Source organism: Sinocyclocheilus rhinocerous, unplaced genomic scaffold, assembly GCF_001515625.1.
Source record: "Sinocyclocheilus rhinocerous isolate Xijiao unplaced genomic scaffold, SAMN03320098_v1.1 scaffold3254, whole genome shotgun sequence".
NCBI classification, from domain to species: domain Eukaryota; kingdom Metazoa; phylum Chordata; class Actinopteri; order Cypriniformes; family Cyprinidae; genus Sinocyclocheilus; species Sinocyclocheilus rhinocerous.
In genome coordinates this window covers 100148-111034 of record NW_015652273.1, presented here as the reverse complement: position 1 = coordinate 111034, position 10887 = coordinate 100148, and the positions used below count along the sequence as shown (strand labels likewise).

Below are 10887 nucleotides of genomic sequence, written 5' to 3'. Positions count from 1 at the left end.
GGTGAGGTCTATGAAGGACTAGCCGTTGGGATTCCAGGGGAGCCCAGCCCAATGCAGGTGGCTGTAAAGGTAAGATCTGCAAATATATAAACAGTCTGTTATGCTGCTTGATCTTGTAGGTAGGTATTTAATATTTTGATTAATTGTTGTAATCATGAAAACACTGTTTTGGGTCTCTTACACACACACACACACACACACAAACCACACACCACACACACACACACACACACACATATATATATATATATATATATATATATATATATATTAGGGCTGTCAGTCGATTAACATTTTTAATCTATTTAATTACATGGTGTGGCGATTAATTAATCGAATTAATCGCAAATTATGTTTGGCTGTGAAAATACCCCAAAAAGATTATTTAAAGCTAATATTGTGTGTTAAATGAGAAAGTATCAGAAATAAATATTTTATTTGATTCAACTTAAAATGTATTACACATAAACATTTAGGCTACAATGGCCTAACATAATATGGAACATAAAAGAACATAATTTGAGAAACATCTATTTTTTTTGTATTTTTTTTGTTCATGCAATGAAAGTCCCTGGTAACCAAAACAGCTTTTGTCCTCAAAATACCTTCTTGTTATGCAAAAAAAAGTAAGACATTCAGGTTTGAAACGACATGAGGGTGAGTAAATGATGACAGAATGTATTCTTTTTTTTTTGTTGAACTATCCCTTTAATGTTTATTTATTTAATTATTATAATTATTATTATTTTTAATAAATGAAATGATACTCTAAGAAACTAAAACTGCCAGCAGGTGGCGTTAAATGTCTTTATGAGTCATTCATTCAACCTATTGGTTCAAACAGCTGATTCAGTCAGGAATGAAGTAAACGGTTCTATCAATGGGCCTTTGAATCATTGGTTCACACGATTCGTGCAAAGCGAGGATTCATTCAGAAACTGAACACCGCTATGTTGCTCACAGACGCACAACAGTTCTGCGGTGTCTTTTATAGGTAATATTTTCTTTGGCAAAATTGAGCAAAAACACTATATGTACTTCTTCTTTACTGAACTATTGTATAAAATCACATTTGCACTCTTGCTGTTCGTGCAAAACAGCACTCGTGTGATATTGCTCTCGCTGCTCGTGTGATATCGCTTATCGTGATATAAATATGAGACAAAAACTCATACAGGGGCATTTTTTTGCCCCAATATCTTGAATTGTAGGGCATAACTGCATTTATGGAGTTGTTGCCCTGCCTCATATTTGTCAACAGTCAACTGTATAAAATGTAAGATGACATACAGGTATGGGGGCAGGGCCAGTGATTTAATGGTTTGCATAGATTTGATTATTAAATTATTATTTTATTAGACCCTTCCTGAGGTGTGCTCTGAGCAGGACGAACTGGATTTTCTCATGGAAGCTCTCATAATCAGGTAAAAATTAAAAACACAAGATAGGCTACATCATTCCATAGGCTAATTTATAGCAAAAATACCACATTTCTATTTCTATTCCTCTGACAGCAAGTTTAGTCACCAAAACATTGTGCGGTGTATCGGGGTGAGTCTCCAAGCTCTGCCTCGCTTCATTCTGCTGGAATTGATGGCTGGAGGGGATCTCAAAAGCTTCCTGAGGGAAACTAGACCAAGACTAGTAAGAGCACACACACACAGAGAGAGAGAGAGAGAGAGAGAGAGAGAGAGAGAGAGAGAGAAAGAGAGAGAGAGAGAGTCACAGAGTCTTGTATTGCATTAATCTCGTTAAGTTATTTTTCATTAGTTTGTGGCTTCTTTTTCATTATTAGTTTGTGTATTACTTTGTTTTTGGATTATTGATTTGGTTTTGTTGTTATTAAATAATAATAATAATAATAATATTAATAATAATAATAAAATTACTGTACTTTCAGATAATATAATATTAATGAAATAAAAGGCCACTTAAGTGTACTTAGAGTACACTTTCATGTTTGTTTCTTAACACACTTAAGTAATGTTTAGTTTATAATAATGTCAAATTAAAAATGTTACATTGCAGTACAATTTAAACCATGTTTTAATAATCCTTTCTCAGGCTATAAAGAATTAAACTTATTCTGATGTGCTGACTAACATACTAAAGTACTTGATTATAATTTTAACTGTAGTATGTTAGTGTCACTTGGTATTATATTTAAAGTTAATTATAATAGATGTGTATTTAATTGTAAATAGCATGCAATTATGTATCCAAAGACATTACATTCTGTTTGCACTTAAGTATATTCTTTTAAGTATATTATGTAAGTATATTAATGAGTATTCTTTTTGAAACTTTGCTAAAGTGTACTTCTTTTTCACAAGGGAATACCCAGCATTCTGATTTTCTGTAATGTTTTCCAGGAGCATCCCTCAAGTCTAACCATGGTAGATCTTCTCAATATTGCCAGAGACATCGCCCGCGGCTGCCAGTACTTAGAAGATAACCAGTTCATCCACAGGTATAATTACCGACAACCCAACACACCTACACACATTACAGATCGATTTAACAACAGATGGATGATCTGCTTTTTTTCTGAAGTCAGCACAAATTCAGCGCTCCTGCCTCTGTTCAGGAGTTCTGCTTCCCTCTCATACCTGCACTGGGAGTTCTATTTCCTTTTGACACTCTTATCCAGAATGGCATGAAAAATGAGTCCACTTAGAGCTCATTTATGCTACATAAGCAGTATGGTCATCAATCCCGGTATAGAACAGGGACGCTGAGGCGCTTACCCATCTGCGGTTTCCTACTGAAGTTCCTCACTGAGTTAAAATGTATCTGGGCCTTTGTGTTCAGCTTCAACTTTTTGGTCAAAACCCAGAGGGATTGATCGTTTTGCCCTTTTGTGAGGATTTCTTTTTCTTTTCTTTTTTTAGCATACAGGTGTAATCCATTGCTGTCAGATACTGGGTGTGCAATGCCAAATGCCTTCAAATAGTACATGTAATTGGAAACATGGAATCATGACATGACCTTCAAAAAGAAACAAGAATAGTCTTGCAGATCAAGATTTCCTCATAACTTGCAGATCAAGATGTCCTCATAACTGTACACCACTTTTTTGCCTTTTTGGCCACAACACTGTAGCAAATTAGCCCAAAAGGGGGAAAAAAAATATTAATTAATTATGATCAACAAAAGTATTTGGATCAAGTAACTGGTCTGGGGGATTCCTGACAGAATCAGTCTTAGACAGCCCGCCAACACTCATCTAGCGAATGTTTCTTGAGAACGTCTATAGCAGAATAATACTCTCTTGGCCATTGATAATAATGCCCTAATTCTCATCCAACACACTTTTAATAGCATATAGCTGTGATCGGCATGATTAGGATTGGTATAGATACCTCATGATGGCTGATAAAGGGGAGATCTTTAGATCCTTCTGTAATATTTCTGTTTCATAATTCACGTGGTGAATCCACAGCTTATGGGGGCCTGTTTCACAAGACAGAGACCTTACAAGGGACTCCGGTTATGAGCAGAACAGCAAACAGCCTCAAGTGTGATACAGTATAAACAATACTTAATTGACTACATTAAAACTATTTTAACACTATTCTAATGGTTTTTCTACTGTACAAACTGTATTTTCAACCCCCTTACCCTAAACCTAACTCTAAACCTACCCTTCACACAAAACGTTCTGCATTTTTAGATTTTCAAAAAACTTCTATAAACTTCTCCTCATGGGAACCAATAAAGGTCCCTACAAGGTCAGAATTTACTGGTGTTACTATCCTATGTGGGGATGTTTTAGTCCCCATAATGTAGGGAATACCAAACACACACACACACACAGAGAGAGAGAGAGAGTCTGGTATAGGAAGAGGGTTAAAGCTGAAGCATAGTAAAGAATACAAGTATGATGTTATAGCAGAATTTGGTATTCAGCAGATCTACAGCCTCAAGGAAACATCAGTTTCTTAATTCAAACACACCTTTGTAAAAATGGGGTAGATGATACTTAGTGTCTCAATTAATGAGGCAAAGTTTGATACTTGCATATCTCGCCTGTTTAAAAGAGAGTCCTGAAAAGAGTTGCTGAAGTTTTGTTGATGAGAGAGAACGGGGTTCGATGCAAAAGGTTTTTGATGAAAGCAAAGACAAGGCTTAGGGGTCCTTTGAAGGCTTCCAGCTCAGCATCATCTTCACCAACTTCTCTTAGACTTCAGAATCCAGAACTTATCTGCCTCTACCCTGTGTTCTTAGACAGTGATCTTTTAAAGTCTGAGGGTGTCACACTCTCAGGAGGTGAGTAAGCCGATAAGGAATTGTGCTTATGGAGGAAGAGTTTATGATACTTTGGGCCCTATCATACACCTGGCGCAAGGCTCGGCGCAAGTGTTTTTGCTAGTTTCAGCCCGACGCAGTTCTCATTTTCCCGTCCTGTTCCGCGTTGTTTAAATAGCAAATGCATTTGGTCTGAAAACGAGGTGTGTTTTTTATTACACACACAGGGACGCGCTGCTGCACAGAAACATTTTTAAATATGAAAAATTACATTCCGCCATGTAAATAGCGAAACCCACTATCGGGCCGTGGAAGAATTGCTACCGGGTCACAAGAACGTTCTGGGAAAAATGTGTATATATGACACTCTGTTATTTATTTATGTTAATGATTGTTCTAATTATTCTGTATTTTCATTGTATGCGATTGATATGGTGTAGAAATTTGACAATTTCATGTTAAATAAGTAAATGAAAGATTGCTCTGATCTGTCACATATTAGGAGTTAAACGGATCGCAGTTGATCTGTAATACATACGGATGAGACCCTACCGTTCCTACAGACCCTACTACGTGATTCGCAGATTAATTTCCGATTTACACATACAAGCAATTTTAAACCACGAGAAGAAGAAACGAAAGAGAGCTCAATTCGTTACTCACGCGCTGTTCTCGCACACAATCAAAACGCTCACATAGAGACGTGTTTCAGACAGCGCGGAAATACCGAGTTGCGTATACACATAAAATTAACCTATGTCATTAACCCTTCATTTTTTTCTTGCTTAACCACAAGAAGAAGAAACGAAAGAGAGCTCAATTCGTTACTCACGCGCTGCGCACGCACACAATCAAAGTGCGCACAAGAGATGTGTTTCAGACAGCGCGGAGATACCGAGCTGCGTATACATACACATAAAATTAGCCTGTCAAAAACCCTTCACGGCATTGTCATTCTCTGTGCTTTAAATATTTTTTTTCTTGCTTATCAGAAAAAAATAGTCCAATCTGTGATTAAAAAAAACACAATATTATGCGTTGAACCACTATATAATGCTATTATAATGCTATATATATATCCCTCCCACCCCCAGCCGGTCCACGAGAATATTTTCCAAACGTAACCGGTCCGTGGTGTAAAAAAGGTTGGAGACCCCTGCCTTAGGGGCTCTAGAAACTTGCCTAAAGTGGTTTGCTGGTCGAGTTAGTTAATTAAGCAGGCAGGCACCAAACATGTGATCTTAGTTAACTATAAACTGAAGTGAAGTGAAGTGACGTGTGGCCAAGTATGATGACCCATACTCGGAATTTGTGCTCTGCATTTAACCCATCCAAGTGCACACACACAGTAGTGAACAAATAAATTGATTATTAAAACTACAAAAGCAGTTCAATCACACACCCGGAGCAGTGGGCAGCCATATTGCTGTGGCACCCGGGGAGCAGTTCGGGGTTCAGTGCCTTGCTCAAGGGTCTCACCTCAGTCGTGGTATTGAGGGTGGAAGAGAGAGCTGGTTATTCACTTCCCCCACCAACAATTCCTGCCGGACCTGAGACTCAAACCCACAACCTTCGGATTACAAGTCCGACTCTCTAACCATTAGGCCACGACTGCCCCATATAGTATGCAATTCTATCATCGAATCAATACATAGACACAACACTGTAAAAGGAAAATCCTGAGATGGGAAAATTGGATACATGAGAAAGAAAGAAAGAAAGAAGTACTGTTAATTAGTGTGTGTTGTTGACTTAATCAGTTTAGAGATTGACAATAGTCTATCTATAGGCCACTGACGCTAGAATGTTCCCATTGTACAGCTGTCTATGATACAGACAAAGTTTGTGTTTAACTGTGTTTCAAACACCTGCAGCGTTGGCAGGTTCATTGTTTATAATTGGAGTGCTCTATCTTTGTTGCATTGGAAATGTAGATGGGGTGTCATTCATTTTGCATGCTCTAAATACTGTATGTGTGAACAGCATCTCACAATGGTGTCGAATAACTCCTAAAGTGGACATCAGTAATTAGACAATAGGCATAATTGAACATTTATGACTAGAATTATTAGAGTGTAGAAATATTTAGCTAATTAGTTTGCCAAATTGGTAATATACCTGCATTTGCAAGAAGGTTATTTACAGTAACAGGACTGGAAACAATTTCATATCACAACATTGTTGCTGAACAATGTTAAAAATTTTAAGCTAGCAAAGCTTAAGTTATTGAAAATATTTCTTAACATAAAATATATGTCCTGGCGGGTAACAAGGAAAAACAAGGAGAGAGTGATCTAAATGCAGCTTTCTTTAATATATTTCACAAAAACAAAATGAAAATCCATGGTAGAAACAACAATAAATAGTACAGGAGAAACAAGGGACAGCATAACCAGCAGAAGATTAAACTGTGATACTGGATATTTTTTTGTAATGGATATTTTTAAATCAGACAAATATCTGAGGTACATGTGTCTGTCTTCTGAATCTGACCGTCAGAATAATCACTCTTTATTCTTAACAGGGATATTGCTGCCAGGAATTGTCTTCTGACTTGCAAAGGTCCAGGGAGGGTGGCCAAGATTGGTGACTTTGGCATGGCCAGAGACATCTACAGGTACGCTACATATTTCAGTATGGCATCATCTCATAATTCACCTTAATATCATCCTGACAGGTACACTAAAATTATAAATAAAAATTAAATTAAATTAAATTAAATTAAATTAAATTAACAAGCACCAGTCAAACACATGACAGTTCTACTTTGCATCCTTGTTTATATTCAATATTCAGTTGGCCATAAAATATGAAAGACTGTTTAGTGGCTGTGTTTTTTCTCCACAGTATTTCAGTTGAGAAAAGATGAAAGCGTATCTCATTCTGAAAACCCATTTGCGAGCTTTTATTATCAACATATTTCTAATTTTAAGGCAAGAGCCAAGCAAAATTATTTAGTAAGCGCTCAGCTAATTCAAAGGGTAGATTTCTATTTTATTTTTTATCTATTTTATAATTTATACTGATGTTTACCTGTGGGTTAACACTGGTCAAACATTCTCTCTCGTGCACTCGCTCGCTCTCAGAAATAAACCATGGCTATGTTAGACAAAACATACTACCAAAACACTCCTATAGTATACACGGCTGTGCAAACATTTGGGATCAGAAATATTTTTAATGTTTATTATTATTATTATTATTATTATTATTATTATTGTTATTATTTAAGAAGTATCTTATGCTCATCAGGGCTGCATTTATTTTGAATAAATGCTGTTCTTTTTAACTTATAATTCATCAAAGAATCCTGAAAAATAAAATAAAATAAAAAATCTTAAGCAGCACAACTGTTTCCAACATTGATAATAAACCAGCATACTGTATTAGAATGATTTCTGAAGGATCCTGTGACACTGAAGATTGGAGTAATGGCTGATGAAAATTCAGCTTTGACTCACAGGAATAAATTATATTTTAAAGTATATTAAAATAGAAAACTGTTATTTTAAATCATAATCATGTTTCACAATATTATGTTTTTCTGTATTATTGATCAAATAAATGCAACCTTTATGAGCATAAGAGAAGAGATTTCTTTAAAAAAATTAATTAATTAAAAAAATAAAATAAAAAACTTTTGCAAGGCAGTGTACTTAATGTAGTATCTAAATTTTCTGAATTCATGAAATGGAAATTAACAGGATTTATGTCTGTGATCATAACTAGACAGCAATTGCTGAATTATGCAAAATGTGAATTGTTATTGTTATTGTATTGTCAACATTCTATTGTTTTAAATACAGAGAGGAACACTGAAAGACCTCTTCTGATAAAATCCCAGAATAATGGTAAATTGGGACTCATTTTCATTTTTCGTCTTAAACAAGCCAGGGAGGAGCCTGTACTTATTATTATTAGTATTATTATTATTATTATTATTATTATTTTGTAATCACTTTCGAATTTTCAGATACATCATGAAATATTATATGTGACATTTACAAAAAAATAAGTGAACATAAATCTGAGGCACATCTTTTTAAAGTAGTAAAACTATATAATTTTCCCTACCATTGACTTTCTTGCTGGCGGTTGTAAATTGGTTGTTGGTCCCTCAAAGTTAAATTCATATTCAAGCTTAACTGTCCCACTTTATCATGTGTCCCTCTTTAGCCATATTCACTATTTATACTGTGCAAGTGCACATATAGCAGTAGGCTAATATTCTGAACTTAAAAGTTCAGAATAAAGTTAAGTGTCACTCAAAACTCTTGACTTTTTTTCTGTGGAAGGTGCACAAAAGGAGCTATTATCAAAATGTCACAGCTGCTTTTTTCTATAATGTGAAAAAGCACAGTGACTGTCAAGTTCATTTTATTTAGGTCAACAACAACGAAATCTTACGTTGCCTTCTATATCACTCAGAATCAATCATTCAGTCAATCAGTCAGTCACTTTATCTTACATATCAGAATAGGTAATAAAGCCATGTGGTGTTGTATTACAACCAACAAAATCCAGTCTTCATAAGCTATAGACTGTCTTTAGAGAGATACATAATTTGGCACTAGTGTGAATCTGCTGTGACGAAGTGAAAGGAGTTGTGAGCTTGACTGCCTCTCAACCGCTACTGGAACATGTGTGTGAAAATGGCTCACTTAGCTGGTGAAAGAAGGGTATTATTAGCCAGAGGAAATCTAAGGGGAAAAGATGGAGCATTGTTTTACTCCCTCCGGAGTGTTGCCATAAAAGTGCGCTCTAATTGCTGATGTAGATGTTTCTTGCATTTTCCCGCTGAGCTCTGCCGACAGCGCAGGAGTTCAGAGCTATGAGGAAAATGGAAAATGTGATAGGGGATAGGGAGAATTACAGTGGAGGTTTGCGTGAATATTTTATCTCATCCTCCGAGAGTTCAGGATGCTGAGATGTCAATTTTAATGGACATAGTTAGCTCTAGAGGTTTCTTCAATTTTTGACAGCGTTTCATTATCACTAGGGATAAGTCAGGATGGTCGACTAGTCTCCCAACAAACAATTAGTGAAGTTGACTTTTTATTTTATTTTATTTTTGTAAGCTTTAATCTTTTTTAGCATGGTGCTTTAAAGAGGATGAGTTTAGAGATGCGTTGTCTTGGGGAGGGTTTTAACGTGTTGACAGCAAACTGTTACAATGTTAGCACACTAAATCTATTTCTGACAAGCTGCATCTCTATACTGGTCCTCTTTAAAGCACCATTCTTTAAAATAATAAGTTAAAAATAAATAACTAAATAAAATAAAACCACTAAAGCCATCAAAACACAACTTGTGTTTTCAATTCACATTTAACAATCAATATTAAGACGGTTACTGTTGGAGTCCAAATGTTTGTTGTGAGCAATGTTCCTGTTTTTATGCATAATTCATTGGTTTGTGAGGACTATGAGAGCTTTGAGCACTAAATTGATATGGAGCATACTTATTTTCTGAAAATTAAAATCCCTGTGTGTTGCATTCTGTTCTGTCTTGCTGTTTTTGAACAGAAGAGCATCCTGTAAACTTCCTGAAACACCTTGATCCTAAATAAGACTAATTGTAAGGTTTCGTTAAAGGCCACATTAATTAAAATTTGAGTTTTGTGTTGTGTAGTTATTGTCGGTTTTGAAGTCATGTACTGTATATGCTGGTGTACTCAAATGTTGAAATTCACTTTTAGCGGGTATTCACATTTAAAATTTTCAGCTGTTATTTCTAGGAAATGGACTAAAAATATTGATGACTCATGTTGCACTACACAGATTTTTTTTGCCCAATAATATGCTGTCTAGAATGAGAAAGATACAGCCATTCACATAACTCTTTTTTTTTTTTTATCTGACATTCAAAATACGAATATAGTCATGAAGATATTTTGATTTATCTCTTAAATTGAGTTTATGAACTTCACCATCCCAAACTTTGCTTCCCCTGCCTCATCTTCTTTCCTCAATCTCCTCGCCTGTGGCAGCAATCCATTCCACCAGAGACTATATAGTCAGTAGCGCTACAAAGGTTTTGTGTTCTTCTTGATTTCATACTTCAAAGGGTTTCATTGTTGGTTTCCCTTGAGTCCCGGCATGCGAGATCGAGGCATGGCTGAGATTGGTGGAACATGAGTGTTATGTTAGTATGTGAGGTGTATTTTCCTGAGGGAGGTAGAACAGGCCTCGCTGCCACAACCCCAGCAAGCCACAAGCTAGACTATATAGATCCAGAGCTCGAAAAGATAAGATTTTGACAAAAGTGCAAATGCTATTGTTTTGGAGATAGTGGCCAGTATATATTTTTGTTATAAATGCTCAGCATAATACACACACCCAAGAATATTGCTTTAGCAACCTCAGGGTAGCTGATGGCAAAAAAACAAGACCTATTTGTCTCTCTTTTTTTCTTTCTCACTTTATTTATTTTTCACTGTTGTCAGCAGAGGGTAAGATATTGGAACTAGATCTTGATAACATCAGCTCTGGATGAAGAAAATGGTTTCAGACTCACAGTGATCACACTATGAGAAATGTGAAGAATATGTCCTCAGATAAGACTCAGATACAGCATTCAGTAAAGCTATATATATATATATATATATATATATATATATATTTTAACACATTATTTAGT

General features: G+C 35.7%; 1 protein-coding gene across 1 annotated transcript in view; it reads left to right on the top strand.

Annotated features, from left to right (window-relative positions):
• LOC107714274 (leukocyte tyrosine kinase receptor-like) overlaps positions 1–10887 on the top strand; it is a gene marked incomplete at its 5' end in the record, with an annotated part of 255294 nt that overhangs the window by 233817 nt on the left and 10590 nt on the right. The window contains 4 exons of the mRNA XM_016520089.1: positions 1360–1424; positions 1515–1644; positions 2373–2470; positions 6773–6865. Coding sequence (XP_016375575.1) covers positions 1360–1424; positions 1515–1644; positions 2373–2470; positions 6773–6865 — 386 coding nt within the window. The remainder of the gene's footprint in view (positions 1–1359; positions 1425–1514; positions 1645–2372; positions 2471–6772; positions 6866–10887) is intronic.